General features: G+C 34.3%; 1 protein-coding gene across 7 annotated transcripts in view; it reads left to right on the top strand.

The window, feature by feature from the left end:
• FUT8 (fucosyltransferase 8) overlaps positions 1-16,960 on the top strand; it is a 140,926-nt gene that overhangs the window by 68,543 nt on the left and 55,423 nt on the right. For 5 of the 7 annotated variants that reach the window (XR_012775897.1, XR_012775898.1, XM_075502570.1 and 2 more), the window contains 3 exons: positions 8,084-8,199; positions 8,336-8,501; positions 15,560-15,674. Coding sequence is in view for 5 of the 7 variants with exons in the window: in XM_075502570.1 (XP_075358685.1) it covers positions 8,084-8,199; positions 8,336-8,501; positions 15,560-15,674 (397 nt within the window). In the remaining 2 variants the exon portion in view is untranslated. Of the gene's footprint in view, positions 1-5,576; positions 5,694-8,083; positions 8,200-8,335; positions 8,502-15,559; positions 15,675-16,960 lie in introns of all 7 variants that reach the window. The other 2 variants (XM_075502574.1, XM_075502575.1) reach the window with 2 other exon arrangements.

Below are 16,960 nucleotides of genomic sequence, written 5' to 3'. Positions count from 1 at the left end.
TTAATTTTGAATGTGTCAGCCCTGTAAGAGTACCTCAGCATTCATATGGTGCCGCACAGAGGTGGAGAAATGCTGCTGACCCAAGCGCCCTCTACACTAAGCATAGATAATCTTCACCTTGAGTAATATGGCCATGAATGGCTGAGTTGGCTGTAGTTTTCTAAACTCAATTTATTTGTATATGATAACAACTGCACTGGCAAAAAGTTCAATATATTTTTGTTGACAAAATGGTGTAATGTAGAGTATGCTGCTATGAAGAAACTTAAGCAAGATCCTATATTTGAATAAATACAGTATCTTTAAATTCCTTTAATATTAGACAATAATAGTCAACCTTAGGGTTCCTTGCCTCAGAGGGGGAAGTATTTGGCCTTAAATTTAAAGATTACCACCCTCCATGCTTTCAGCCCCCCATGTTTGGCTGATTTGAATAAATGGTAATGTGATGTATTGCACAGTCATTGAAATATGGCCAGTTCAAATTACGCAGTGACTAGAAGAGGGTAAATGTTCTTGATTTTACTGATGATGGGGTACTCTTTTCCTCTCAAGAAGGAGGCAGTAGATACAGGAGATACATAGATACAGGCTAAGCTATATTTTAGGCAGTGATGGTTTTTCTGAGCACCTTTCTCTGTTTCCCTAACCTATCCATATTCAGACAAATATTACACTTTCAGTGGCCAAGTTTTAAATAATCGCTTATACTGTGGATAATTTTCCATTATTTATAGAAATAAAAACGTTAGTTTAGTTCTAATATAAACATGTTAGAACATCCCAACATTCCTTCTCTATACTTCAGTTAATTGCTGCAAGTTTCTAGAATTAGATTAGGTGATCCAAAACTGTCTTAACTGGACTCTGTTCAGCTTCTTTTGTGTGAATACGTTGCTGAAAAATATTTCTGAGACCTTTCTTCAAAGTGGTTGTATGTAACCACAGGAGAATCTGAAACTCTTGCATGAGAAAGCCTAAAATGACTTTAAATGCCAATTTGAACAGCAATGCATCTCCAGATTCAGTAGTCAGTAGTGGCCAGAAATGAGCCAGCTTGGGACTGGAAGGTATTCAGGTGTAGTTTTTCGCTGGAAGTGATCTGACATTGGTGAAGTACTAGATTTGAGGGAAGTGATGTATCACAATGTAGAGCCTTTTCATTATTTTTATTGGGAAAAACGCATTATACTGTTTTTGTGGAAACTTCACAGATAGGTTTGAGAAATATCCTGGTCAACCTGCATCATTAAAGTATTAAATCATAAATGTGATCTAGAATTTCTGTATTTCATTTCTTTGTTTGCCAGCTAGAACAAGTGCTGTTAAAAATAACTGTTACTTTAAAACAGTCCCATTTACAGTTTTATAGCAATATGGCTATTTAAAATGAGGCAGTAGCCAACAGTCCCTGGAATCGGTATCTGTGCCCTGGAAGAGATCACTGCTGCTATGAACATACATTAAAGAAACAAAACACCTCTTAACTTCAGAAATTGAATTAGAATTAGACAGAAAAGATTACTTTTGCTCCAGTTAACATCTTAAACTGAAGACATAATTTGTTTTGGGCTTTACTGATCAAAGGCAGAAAGGCTGGAACTATTATTTGAATATGATTTAATTGTCAGAAGTTTTGTTTTTGTACTGAAAACTTTAATTACTGATACTGGCTGTGAAATCTGAGTGGTTAAGATGACAGTTTTTACATCAGTGTAGCTCATAAAGGTAAACCCTATTGCCAAGTTGGATTTTGTTACACTGAGGTAAAAACTTGTTTTTGCTGCCCTTCTCCACTAAGATTTTTATATCTAGTGAACTAGAGGGGTTTTTTATTCCAACAGAAAAGAAGCACACTTTTTGCAGTGAAGATATAGACTATATTATGGCACGCAACAGGGTTAAGCTAATGCGTGAATTTAAGCATATTTCAATAATAACTCTAGCTGAAGGTTACTTTGGTAGGATTTTAAACAAGATGAGAGTGCCTACCTGGAAAATTGTAACAATAAACAGGCATCTGATAACTACACTAGTTAAAATATTTTGACATACTTAGATAAAACTTTTGGATGGTAAAACCTCCAAGTTAACATAATTTATCTTAGTGGGCAAAGGAGCTTTGTGAATGGTAGAAAATTACCATAGTATCTAGCTGTGCCATTAGTAAATAGCTAGTTAGGGCAGATAGGAAGGGACAGAAAGCAGGTATGGTTACAAGAATTCAGAAGTTTAATAAAATTATAAGTTGTAACAATTTCCATTTTGAAGTTACAGAAAACTGGTATTTCATCTTCAGTTACATCGGGCCCTTAGTTATATGGTAAAATACATTTCCATACGATACATTTCAATTGCCTAGCATTTCCTATAATAATGGGTTCTTGTGACTTCTCTGACTTCCTTCTCACCTGATAAAAGTGTCAGTCCTCTGGTATGGTTGAAAATAGGAGCTGGACAGTGCTTAGTTTCATCCAGCCATCCATGAAGGCCAGCGTACAACGACAAGAAGTGATCTTTCCACTCTGAGATTTGAATGCTCTTTTGCTGCCAATTTATGTAGCAGCTCCTCATCCCCAAAGATGACAACAACAACAAAAGAAAACCAAAAACATGCCTTATGAAACACACCTTATGTGCATCCAAAATCAACCATTCAAAAGTTGAGAAATATCATATCTGTGACAAAGCTTATTAAATGTTGTTTAGCCCTTTTTTGCTGTATGATACTTAAATCATATTTGATGTTGTGATTTTTCTCCTGGTTGCTTCTTTTCACACAGGATGCGTGAGGAGTAGAATTAAGGTTTTAGGGCAGTAGGAGGTCTGTTTGAGGCTCGTTTTGTTTTGTTTTGGTTTTGTTTTGTTTTGTTTTCCCCAACATCTGTATGTTTGATTTCACAAACTACATCATGTTCTTCTGATTTATTATTATTATTATTTTTAGTATTTGTAATTTATTACCCATATTGGTTAAGAATAGTTCATATTTTTGTAAGGATTTTTGGTGCGGTTATTTTGAGATACTTTTTTTTTTTTAATATGTACCTTTGCAATAGTGCAAGTTGGAACAGTCACATCTTTTTGAAAATTGCCCGAAATAAAAATATTCCTTTAGGAACTGAGTACACTTTTGTTGTGCACTTCTGATGACTTGAAATGACTTCAGGCACCACTTCCTTTTTACAGTGCATTTGGAAAGCCTTAGGTGAGAAGTTACTTTAGTTTTTCTTTTGCCAATATGATGCTTTGTAAAAACCTGACTTGGGGGCTATACAGAGGCACAGGTGTATATTAATGATGCAGAAGAAAAATGGATTGAAAGATGTTTTGTGTTGCCTGAGTTCTAGAAATTATGTGCATGAATACTGTGGTATTGTGAAATTTGGAGAGTTACCATAGTCCTTACATGTTTATAAACAATATTGTGTGAGCAAATCTGGGTTGATTTTAGAGGCAGCCTAGGTCCCATTAGTGCAAAATCGTAATAAAACTGAGGTTTTTTAATAGATTGTTATTTTACTATTCTATATCCAGTAGAATTGGAAGAGCCCTTTCAAGAACACTTATTACAGATACAGTAGGTCTTGCAGCAAAAAGGGAAATACTTACTACAATTTTTGTGGTTATTTAAGGGGAACTCGATAGGGAGTAATAATCAAATAAAAATATTACATAATGTTGTTTCATTGTTTGCCTGTAATGTAGTTTTATCTGAACATTTTATTTACTAGTAGGATTATGATATGACTGCTAAAGGCTGTCACTGCTGCATCTAGATGATATAAGGCTTTTAGGAGGAGGAGAGCTTAAAATTACTACTTTTGTAATGTCTGATTTCCTTAAATGGAAACTGGAAAAGTTGTGTGTATGCCTTCATCTGTGTCCTAGACTTACTTTTTTGCAATACACTAGTGTTTCATAGTATTCATGTGCTCCTTTGTGTCTTGGTGGGTGATAGTCTTTATTTTTATAGAAATTTTTATCTTTTATTGTATATTAGTGGTATCCTCTCCTGGACGATAAGCCTGGCAGTATAGGAACCAGTAATTTCAGAGTTCTCTTCAGGGAAATAGAGCATCTTGTTAAATGTATCCATATTGTGTTGATATTACTAATACATCACATTCTGTATATATTTACTTCCTAGAGTCTATTAAATACTACATTTTGTAGAACCTGCAATTCTTTTAATAAATACGATAACCTGTTTCTTATCTGAATAGGATCATGTATTATAAAGTAGAACAGGAGCGGAAAAGGGCAAAGTGTAATCAAACAACTAAAACTAAGCATCAGTATTTCTAGACATTATTTTCATAGTCCTGAGTGTAGCTTTGGAAAGAAGAGGTAGGATTTTAATTTTGAAAGAACACCGTAGTTGCTTTAATGTAGTTGCTGCTGAGGCTGGGATAGAATCTAAACTCAGGATCAATTAATCATAAGCGAATCTATTAAAGTACTTCTATCAATTACTCTGGGCAGTTGTTGGGCCCAGTAAGCCTGTAGTAAGCATTGAAAGGAACTGGATAAAAAGTGAAAGAAGAAAAGGCAATCATAATGTGGTTTTAATTAGTTATAAACCTTCCAGCTCCATACAAAGAACTCAGAAAGATATAAATGAATGAATGAGAAAATATTTGAGAGTGAACTTAGGAAATCTTACATTTTTCCTTTTGCTGATAGTGTAACCTTTTAAATAAATAACTTCGAAATAGGAAAACGTTAGAATGGGTTTTATAATTTTTTTTTTGTTTAAACATTTTTTTACAATTCTTTTACACAGTATGGCAGTTCTTCCAGCTAAATTGAATGTCACTGCAATTAATTTTTGAGTGGTTCTTTTTGCCTTCAGAGATTCAGATTAGAGATTGCTACTTTGCTGTTGCCCCTCTATGTTACCTGAAGGTGATGAGAAAATGGCCTCAGTGATATGGATGATGTACACAGAATTCTTTTTTCTCTCTTTAAGCATAGCTGGATTACTAAACAAGGGACAAAGCAGAAACGGGTTATCTTTACAACATAATCTTTTTGATGTTTAAAGTTACACAGTAATATCTTTATTTATGAGTTCGTTATGGAAAAGGTAATTTATATTTACTATAAAATGGTAGGAAACAGCATGCAAAAATCATACCTTGTAATTATTGAGAAAAATAATTCAAACAAATCCACTATTTGGTGTATTATCATGGCTACCCATGTAAGTGGATTATAATTTTGTTCATTTTGTATTTATAACTTAGTTTACAATGTTGTCATAGCAATAAGTGAAGGATATTCTTTTCTAGATGCTTACTGACATGTTCTTTTACTGGATTAGAATCATCATGGTTTAGATAAACTTACTTCAAACTTACTTCTCAAATTTTAAGGAACAAGTCAGTTGTCAGGACTGACTTCGGTATGAAAACTTATGTATATGTTTTTCAACAGGAATTCTTATTCATAAGTATGTGTTATTCCTAGGATTTTCTACACTAGAAGTTATCTGCGTAGATGATGCCATGAGTATAGATAAGGATTTTAATTCAAACACTTTTCCCTCAAATGTTGCCTTATCTCCAACTCAGTTGATGTACTTGTAGAGGGCAGTAACAAGCAAGCTGTGCTGGTTGCAGAGAAGAACCTTTCCCTTAATTTTGAGTCTGGATGAAAGTGAGGAAGACAGCAATTCCAAGTCTGATGAGGTAACAGATATAGAGACAAAATTGCAAAAAGAATAAGTTATTTTAGCTTTATCCTAAAATGATGTGATTTTTAAAAGTCCAAACTACTAGCTTAGGAGAATGCCCCCCACCCCCATCGTAGCTCCTTGCATCTAACAACCTAAGTGTAGTAAACATTTTTATTGCAGTATGCCAAAGCAAGTTGAATGTTAAATGGCATCTATTTTTCTTTTATAAAATCTCAATTATATCAAATGGTCAGAATTATTGTGCTTCTTCCATATCATCCACAACCATCCTGTAGGATTCTGTAATTGCTACGTTAACAGACTTTCCTTATGTTCAGAGGATGTGTGGGCTGTCCGAAGATTTCCTATCCTTTTACCTTATTGTTCTTCACGAGTTCTACCTTTAGGGAATGTGACTTATACAAGATAAGCCATTACATTTTTCTCTGTGGTTAGTTGTCCTGTCACAATCCAAATTGTGATACCAACTTGACAGATCACAAAAACATTTCAACCTTGTGCTTTTAAACTAGTGCAAGAGCTTAAATATGTTTCAGTATGCTTTTTAAAGGTTTGTTTGTATTGTCTTGTACGTGGCAATACAGTACCTACCTCAGTATAATATCATACTGTGCATTTGTTGTAGAAAAAAATTCACAAATGGATTGTTCATACAGAGGGACTATATTTAGGGAGTGCACATGTTTAAGATTAGAATATTTTCCTCAGTTTTGTCATGCTTGTTCCCTCAGTGCATAAAAACCCGGATATATGAGTAGTTATTGATAATTCATTTTTATTTGTCATGGTAGCTTTAAAACACAAATATTTTGCAATAATTTAATTATCCCTAATTTGCTCTCAATAGGGAGCTTTAAGAGTGCAGAATTTTTTTACTAAATTTCTGTCAGGCTAAGTAGCTTCTTCTTCCACCTCTTCCACCCCCTCTGAAAAAAGGGGCTTAAATGCTATGCTTTGTGTGATACACCTTTCTGATGCTCACGTTAGGTATTTATTCTCTTCAAATGTTCCAGTGAAAATGGACTTTTCATCAGTTCCTAAATTTTTATTGGTATTTAGTTATCCAGATCTGAGAGACATTAAAGTTAATGACATCTCAGTAGGATCTTTAGAATGCTGTCATTTCTGGTTTAGGGTGAAGATACCCCCTCTAACCACTATTTTCTCTATGCTAGAGGCATCTTTCATCTGGCAAGGGGTCTTCCCGTATGGTACCTTGAAACTCTGTGTATGTGTGTGTGGAGAGAATATCCCTTTCTTTTTACGCTCATATTCCATTATGAATGAAGAATCATCTTCATGACCTGCAAGAATTCTGTATTCTTTACAGTTCTCAAGAATTCATTACACATCTGCTTCCTTTTTTCCTTTTCAGAGTCCGCTCTTACAAAAGTCTTATAAAAGGTGGAATAATTTTTAACCCTTGGATCCACCAGAAGTGTCACTTCTCTGGAGGTGAAAGGGGTTTTTATTTTCCCTGCATTAATTTTTAATTTGCGAGGCAAATAGAAGATAGCATCTAATTTCTATACTTTAATAATGTCAGTTTATTAATATGTGGATTCGAGTTGAGATGATAAGCAAACCTCAGTAGTACCCTCAGGGCTGATTTATGGCTCATAGATTTCAGGATACATATTTCCATACTTCTCCTGTGCTCATATAGCAGAGATTTCACAGATGGATGTTACAGTTTCTAGTGTTGTTTTAGGTGACCAGCAGTTTAGAATGCCAGACTTGTCATAAAAAATTATCATGATGGTACATTTAAGAAGCTAGGTTCTTTTTCTGAGTCCAGAAAATACATTGAAATCATCTTGTGCCAATATGCAGGACGACTTAACTTAAAAGTGGAGTTCCAGTGCTGGAGCTCCGGTCCTCTAAGAATATATGGCCAGCATTCAAGACCAGAATGTATTTCATGTGTGAATATAAAAAGTAGCCAGAACTTAAGTCTTGTGAAGGCACATCCCTCGATTAGGCTTTGCTTGTGTGCCAGTCAGTCCAACAAATGGTCATGGTTTTCCAGTTTTTCACAGGAAATGAGTTAAGCTGCTGCCAATACTGCTTTCACAAGTAGAGTCTAGGATTGGTCTTCTCAATGAGTGGAAGTCTTGTAAACAGCACAGTTTAACCCCAGTTTGAATCTGTGTGCTGCAGCTGTGTTATGTACTGTTTTTCTCCTATGGGATTGAAGTTTTAAAATCTTTATTTATGTTAATAAGTTTAATTTCTTCTGGCTTTAAGAAAATGCCAAGAGGATTTGTCAGCAAAACAGTATGGAACAAAAATGGGAGGAGAACTGAATTGTTAATGCAAATAATTTACCAAATAATAATTATATTTATAAATCGTATAATTTCTTTATTTTCTATATCTTAGGATACCAGATGGTCCCATTGATCAGGGACCAGCTGCAGGAAAGGTACATGCTTTAGAGGAGCAACTTTTAAAGGCCAAAGAACAGATAGAAAACTATAAGAAGCGGACAGGAGACGGTTGGTAGATAAGTTTTCTTTTACTTCTAAAACAAGTTTTGGTATTCAGTGCCACAAATGTATTAGTTTGTTAAAAAAGTGCTGATGCTTTTTTTTTTTTTTTTTTTTTTTTTTTTTTTTTTTTTTTTTTAAATAGGAGGCCTTGAAAAAGACCATGAAATATTGAGGAGGAGGATTGAAAATGGGGCTAAGGAACTTTGGTTTTTCCTCCAGAGTGAATTGAAGAAGTTGAAAAATCTAGAAGGAAGTGAACTGCAAAGACGCATTGATGAATTTCTGTCTGATTTGGGTCATCAGGAAAGGTACTTGTAATAGATGATTCTGTATATATGTTGTAACGATTATGGATTGAGTTAAGTAAACTACTGATATACTGCTTAAAAATCTCTTAGGGTAAATTACTGGTATGTGGACTAACATATCATGTCTGAAGCATGAACATAAAATTATTACTTGTATTTCATGGCACATAAAGTATATATCCAGCTTATGTCACTGCAGCTTAGAGTATGACCCTTTAACTTGTCATATTGTCATTTTTGTTATCAGAAGACCTGGGTCCTGGATGCCAGTTGTTGCTTTTAAGTTGCATCTATCTATATATATATGCACGTATGTGCCTACTTGTACATATAACAAAACCACTAAAAAACCTTAAAAATATTTATTTTAGGTATCTGATTGTGCCTTTCATAAATACTAGAATATAAGTTACATTGATCATTGGGATATTATGTAATTGGAATTACTTTAAAATTGGGTAATATCTTAGTATCAGGATTAATTGTCATTCTGAAAAATCACTTCTTTTTGTAATTAGAATTTAATAGAATATTTCAGATAGAAAGGACCTTTAATTATACTATCATTATTACGTTGTTCAAAGATGTGTTGGAATTATATTTTCAGTTGTTGTTGATCTTCTGGCCTCCCCATTGTTGAAGTACCTTTTGTATTATACGAAAACGTTCTGTATGAGTTTTGTTCACGCTGAACAAAATTAATCCGGGAAGTGTTAAAAATTCAGTAAAATCTGTTTGTAAGCCTATTATATTTATAACTCTATTCCCAACAGGATTGCAATGGCAATTTGTGTCTCATTAGTAAACAGTCATAAGAAAATAGTTGAATTAACTAAATATACCACCTTAAACAAGTATCTCTTTCCTCAAAAAGCTGAGATCTGCATGTCTGAACATCAGTAGTAAAGCATGAGCCTTTGAAAACAATACCAAAATAAAAGGAAAAAATAGTAAGAATTTTCAATTCTTTGGGAATAATGTAAACATTATTTAAAACATTGTTTAAAAACAGTATGAATTTGATTATTAATGTGGGCAAATTAAATTTTGTAATTTAATCTTCCACAATTCCAAAACCCAGTTTGTCACAGATTGATGGAGTTTAAAGTGAGAAGGGACTATTCAATTATCGAGAGTTATTATCTGTATAAAATAGACCTTTACATTTCATCCAATTATTTCTCTGCTGAGTGCAATTATGTATGTTTGACTGAAATAAAAGTAGTGCTTGCTGCAGCAGAAGTTTCCAAAAGGCTTGAGATCTTCACTGAAACAGTCAACTGACAGAGAAGCTGCCACTTCCCTGGACAGATTGTTTCAATAGTTACCTCTACTCAAAAATACTTATTCTCCAGAGAAGTTATTTCCATTTGGGTTTCTTGAACTTCAGGTCATTGATTCTTGATTTACCTTTTAAACTATCTGTGCCAAAACTGGAGCAAGTAGTCTAATGCCAGACTTACTGATCTCTGTCATGGGAACAAAATCACTTGTGTACACATTACTGCTCTGTTTATATAGCCAGGATAACATCAGGCAGTTGCCACAGTGGAACCTTGAATAATGTTGTGTGTTTAATGCCAGAAGGTTTTTATGTCCCTGCCTCCCAGGACGAATCCTTTTCTTACTCCTTTCTTTCCTACACCAATGACTATTAATTCATTAAGCCCACCTTGCAAGTTTCTCTATTTCTGCCAGCCTTATCTTCACATCCATCTGTACTTCAGGATGAGATGAAATCCACACTAGAAATGCATGCTCCTTTGTATTGGATAATAAAAGTAGAATCTGCACTGTAGACCTCTGGAAGTTACGAGATGAATCCCACTGTAGAAGTGTGAAACCACTGTGGTACTGGAAGAAGTTTGTATATAACGCAAGCAATCACAGCTGCTCTTTTTTTTTTTCTTTATTTAAGAATTTTCTTGTTGAATAAAAGTATTCTTCAGACTGACACACTGGTTATCAAAAGTAGAATGTCCTGGAGTCTGTTGGGTCTTAGTAGTAGATCTGTGTAGACCTTCCTGTGTGGTGAGGTCCGCAAAGAAGACTAAAGTCGTTTAAGCTAAAACCAAACAGCCAGAAACTATTTTATTAAATAGTTATTTAAACTATTTAATTATTATTAAAATTAAAATATAGACAATTTTTTTACAATATGGAAATTCAAAGCAATTGCATAAGACAAAACAGACACAAAAATGTTTGTACAATATTCAGCCTGTGTTCTTGGTATATTTACAACATTGGCTTTGGGCAATAAAATTATGTTGTGTTGCATCCTCTAGTTCTGAGGACGTTTGTTCTTTCACCTTTGAGGTCAGGCTGTCTGCTTCTTTCCCTTTAATCTTCCAGTCTTGCTGCCTGAGATGCAGGAAACCTCCCAGCTCCTTGTGTGCGCATCCTTTGGCCTGTGATGCACTGCTGTCTCTGGGGTGTTCTTTTCCCTTAGGATGTACAGTAGCTCCCGAGGGAAGGAGCCGTCTCTTTTTCCCCTCCACACAGTCCATCTGGTCTCTTCTCCCCAAAGAAACATAACATAAGTTTAGAATGAGCAAATCAGATGCTCTCATTCACTCTGAGAGCTTTTTGGTGTTTAGGTTTTTTTTTTTTTATTGCTGGGTGGTTTTTATTTTTATTTTTTTAAAGTATATGTGGACTTGTTGATTTTTTTTAAGGGATTTAACAAGTTGCCAAATGCCCTTTTGTTGATGGTGATGTCTTAAAAAATTGTTACCTATCTATCTTAGATAAATCGAACATTGCATGTGAAGCTGGCATTATTTATTTTATATATATATATAAACATATATCTTAGATGTTTTAATATATATTATAATTAATATTTGGATTAGATTACTGTTAATTATAATTACTTAAGGCAGCTTGTAATGCCCTCTTTATTTGGGAAAGCAGATAAAGGGGTGGGTAATGATCAAATGATGAGATAGCTATGTAAGGAAAGTGGCTAATATTTATTTTTTTTGTTTGTGAGGAAAGCCTGTTGTGTCACAGAGGAGATTTGCTTTCTAAGAGATGGTAGACTTAAAGACAGTTTCTGTGGCTCTGGATAAGTAGTATTAGAGTTCTTTGTTCTTGATGCTGTTATGCAAATGGACTACTACTACTACTATGAGGGCACTTCTCTTGTTGGATGCTTTAATCACTATTTCTTGGCTGTGTCCTAGAGGTTGTGTACATTTTCTCCCGGAGAATGCCAGTCTTGGCAGATGTTTTTGTCCAGTATTTCACTACTGAGTCTGTTTAAGAAAATGTAGCCCAATGCAGAGTTTCCTGCATTATGGAATGTGTAATTGTATTCTTGTAGTTGCTGTAGGGAAGAGAGTTGTTGAGAGTAACTTCATCTTAACAATGGAAAGACTATTTGATATAGAGTTAACAAAAAAGAGCAGATTAATCTTCTAGTTGTCATGGTTGTTTCCTGTGTTGGCGTTGCATTGTTTGCGAAGTGGCTGTTACTGACTTAGTTTCATTCCTCCTCCTCCTCCTGGGGAACAGCTGTCATCAGGGATTTTGTGGTAGCTGGCCAAGGTTTGATGCATGGTGTTTGGTCATATTTTCACATTATTTCCTTTGACTTTGGAACACATCACAATTTTTTTCTTTGAGTTTTTATTTGTTGATGTAAAGTTTCTAGGAGGTTTAAATGTAATTTTGTCACATGACTGGAATAAATGTCTACACTGATCTTTAAAAATGTGTTAAAAATGCCCGCCCTCCCCTCTTTCATTTGTGACAATCAAATTCAGATGAAATACATAGCCAGATTCTTTACTCCATTCTGTTTTCCAGGAGCAAAATGCTTTTAAGAGCAGCTCCATGATTTAATTTATGATTTGAACAAAAATAACAACAATGAATTGATATTGTTGGTCAGTAACATAATGAAAGACCATGTTTGACTTCCTAAATATCTGCAATGCCACTGTCTGAAATTCTTTCTGCCATTTTACCACCCACAATAGCCTCTAATAATCCTGTGCAGGCTCATCTTTTGTCTGCACTTAGCTATCTTGGGCTCATGGATCACCAGTCCATCTACGTTTTAGCTCTCCACATGGAGCCTGACTCTGGTCTTTGGTATTAGTCTGTCTCTCTTCTAAATCTGTTTTAATAAGCCATCATGATGGTCTGCCACACTCAAAAGAACCTAGCAGATGTAAACCTAAAAAATGCACATTTCGCAGCAGGAACTATCAAAGAAAGAAGGTCTCTGACTGAAAGTGTGTTAAAATTGCACTACCCTATCATAATTTCTGTGATAGCACCTGTGAATTTTTCAGTTCCTGATTTACTTCAGAGTTTTATAAGAGTAAATTTTTTAAAAAAAGACCGTGGATACTATCTGAAAACTCTTGCATGAATTAATAAAATTTCCCACAAATTATTTGATATTTTTTATGGTTTGTACTGAGCAAAGCTGTCTTTCCCTAAAGTGTTGAGTCACTGCAGTTGTGTAGAGACTCTCTCATCATTCCTCTTACCTCAGAAATGATGGAAAATAATTATATTTCATCTGTAAGGCTGATTATTTAAACTTACCTACTGCCTTTGCTTTGTCATGGTCACCGTGGCCAACAATATAAAAAATAAAATTTGGACAACACTTTTTTTCCTTAGAAATGGGAAAAATTACTTAACTGCTGAGAGGGAAAACTTTTTTTTTTCATTGATAGGCTTTGTATTTTCAGTTATCTTATGCCAAAATTTAATAGAAATATATTTCTATAAAGTAAAAGGAGAGCATGCAGATTACTTACATCACAAGTACAGAAAAGACTTCTTTAAGGCCAGTGAAAGAGAGCATTTGAAAATTGTTTTAAATGTGGCTGTGGTTGCACAGCTGCTTTTAATGATAGCACAGAAATAAATGATTATTTTTTTTTTTAATGTTTAGACCTCAAATTTATAGTTTTTCTTTAAACATACAGCATGGTTGTATCCTGATTGGGAAGAAAAATATGTTTAAAGTCCCAAGAAAATGCATGGGTTTCATTTTTCAATTTGCCTACTAGCCTGTAATGCTTTCTATAAATTGGAACACACTGCTTCAAGAGAAGCAGACTTTTTATCTTGTTCAGTTATTTGTATATAATCCACTGTATGAGATCTATTGCATCATTAATTCTGTTCTAATTGTCCCTAAACTGTGTTTGCATGTTATTTTGAGTGTTATGCATCTTTAAATGTTAGTGATATGAAACTGGTTACCTGATAATACTGTAAATTGTTTATTTTTCGTACAAAGCCAGAGTAGGGTGTTTCAAGCTGTTACCTTGTAAAAGAAAATCCAGCTTATATAGTTTGAGATTAGAATGTAAATATGGTACTTCCAATTGATTGGCAGGAGGTGAACATTACTGCTGCTGAACAATTTGGGTATAAAGTTTAATACAGCAACAGTAGATGATATAGTAAGTCAGTGTCACTGTTATCCTGTGTAGAAGTATGGGTATGAAAACCAGAATGAGTGTATGAGAAGGGAAAGATATGGATCCATAAATCCAGTTATTAGTGAGAGAAGGTTGTCTGATAGCTCTGCTGATAAAGATAGCTCTGTCTCAATTTGATCTCAATATTTGCCACTTAAATATTGTGTCACTGGAAATAGTTACCTAATAGAGATATGTTATCTGCTCTTCTCTCACTTGCTAAGCTTATTTACAAGAGATAGCCTTAGCTAACTAGGTTTGTGGTTCCAGTACTAACAAGTGCTGCCAACAGTGGTGTCTTGTATTACTTCACTGACAAGACCACTTCAAAGATTGTTAGGAAATATGCTTGTCTGTCCCAGACAGAATCTTTTTTTGTCACCTCCCAAATTTCTCTGCCTTTGTTCTGTTGCATCTCTTCCTAGTGATCAAAATTGTGGCTTATCAAGAATTTCAGGCAATAAATTGCAACATCTGAAGTTCAGATGAAAGAATTAAGAAAAGTGGTTCAAACTTAAAACTTTAGCATTGTTATGGAGAAATGTTTAACGACTTTAAACATTTGTAGTCTATGAAGCCAGCTCTGAAATTATTGGTTCTGAATTGGGCTACCTGTTACTTGTAGAATAGCCATTAATGTCTTTACAAATATTTTGAATAGTTTGGCTCTAGTTTTGTATTTCCTCCCAAAAGCCACAGAGAGAGAAAAAAATATTTTCCTGGATGTAACTGTTTGGGCTGTTTTTCACAAAATTCCTGGCTAATCTCAGAAAATAAGTTTCACATACAATTTTTCTTCTCATGACACGAAGTTCTTTATCCTCTTAGTTGGCCACTGAAATGTGATAACCCTAAGAACAGGATCTCTAGTGTCTTAGATAACCTCAATTTAATATTTGATAGTGGCTCAAAATTAATGTTTTGTAGTCTAGACTTGTAATATGGCCATGAGTCTGTTTTGAATTTTTAATTTTTTTTCCATTTGAGTATTGGTAGCACACAGTCATTCTAAGCAGGCAGAACACTTCCTTCTTCCAGAGTCAAAAGGAGCTACATGCCATAGAAAATACTGTTTACTAAACCTTGTAATAATATTCTGTAGTTAGTTTTCAGTAATAAAGATAGAAGGATTACTGTTGTACCTGTGCTGAAGACATTTGTAATATTATATTCTATACAGGCATAGTAAGATGATTGTAGGAGGCAAAGTAACAATGCATTATAATAGAAGCTGCTGTAGGAATCACTATTGCACTTTCATCTGGGGCCACTGGATAATGTATCTAGCCACTGGAACTATTCTTTCTTTTTAGTTTCCTTTAGCACATACCAGAAACAAATGCTTTATAGCAGTTTTTCTAACCCATCTCCTGTTTAATACTATAATTACTCATGAGCATGGAACATATGTTAAATGGAGGACACCGTCAGTCTTTCTTGGCTACTGTTTGGATTGTGGAGTAGGAGGTGGCATGAAGAAACTGGTTTTGAGGCTATAATTGAAGTATCTGTTTAATTTGTCTTTGATTTCGTCTAATCCTCCAATTTAGTAATGTTAAGATTGTTTCCCATTTTTTTAAGATTGTTTTCCATTGCTATTTACAGGTCAATAATGACCGACTTGTACTACCTCAGTCAAACAGATGGAGCAGGAGACTGGCGAGAAAAAGAGGCCAAAGATCTAACAGATTTGGTACAGAGGAGAATAACTTATCTACAGGTAAGAGGGTAGGGCTTTTAAATCAAGGTAAACATTTTATTTATATATATATATATATATTTATATTACTTAGCTATACCCTTGTCATAGAGTAATTACATGACAGTTTTAAGGGAATATTTGTACATGAATGAATTACATACAAAATAAATCAGAACGTTGTTTCAAACATTATTTCATATGTATATGGGATGATAGCATTTCAAGCAAATCTTTGTTTTTTGGGTTTTTGTTGGTTTTTTTGTTTGTTTGTTTTTTGCATCCATGGTTTTCACTGGGCTGTACTTACCTGTTTGGATTCTTCATAAAAGATAAGTCTCTGGTTTCTATTTTTGGTTCTTTAGAATATCAGAATGCATACATATGTTTACACAGTCTTAAAAATAAAAATATGAAAGTCCTTGTATGAAACTTCTGAACAAGCAGCCCATTATTAGAAATATGAGTATGGAAAATGGAAGTGCTTGTATAGTATATTGTCTAGTCCTAGACTGTTTCAACAGTTGTGTGAGACTTCTCATGGATGCTCATATTTGTGATTGCATAAAGCCTTTTTAATATATGTGCTTGTGTATGTCTGTAAAATTTAAACAAAACTTGATCTGAAGGTTTTGGGACTTTTCATGTATGAATGCATACAGCTATTTATATAGTGAGCAAAAAGATATTTGATGTAGTCTTTTTTATTTGTATTTGGTTTGGTTTTCCTTGCATGTGTGCACCTCACCGCTCTGTTTTGTATGGTCACCCCTAATGTCTGATCTTTTCTCTATGTAAATAGCTGAATTTGTTTCTCAGATTTTCATTATTTCACAGTTCAGCTATTGGAACCTTCTCTTCTGTGACCAAGCTGTGTATTTGTTGCTTGTTAGATAAATAAAGACACCCTTTGTGGAAAAAACTCCCTGTAAATTATGCAGGAGACATCACTTTATTGTCTTCCTTCAACTCTTTCTTGAGAACTGTTCCTCTGAATGAATTCTTTCATTTTTGATGAAATGAAATTCAAAATGAATTCTTTCATTTTTGATGTCACTGTTTGGCAATGGTGTACTGTAACTACTTTTCATGCTGATAAATGTGGCCTTTCTCTACCTTCTTCTCTTCTTTCACTGTTTCCATTTGTTGTCTTATCTAAGCATGTATATGTTTCTGGAGAGTGTTTGTCTTCCTATTGTATGTTTTACAGTGTTCAGGGCCTCAGTTCAAGGCTAAGACCTCCAAGTATGTACAATGAATAACAAAAGTAAAAGGAGTTTAGGAGAACAGAAGCTCAAAATTGAAGT

The sequence above is a fragment of the Mycteria americana genome, chromosome 5 (assembly GCF_035582795.1).
Source record: "Mycteria americana isolate JAX WOST 10 ecotype Jacksonville Zoo and Gardens chromosome 5, USCA_MyAme_1.0, whole genome shotgun sequence".
NCBI lineage: Eukaryota > Metazoa > Chordata > Aves > Ciconiiformes > Ciconiidae > Mycteria > Mycteria americana.
This window is presented reverse-complemented; position numbering and strand designations above follow the sequence as displayed.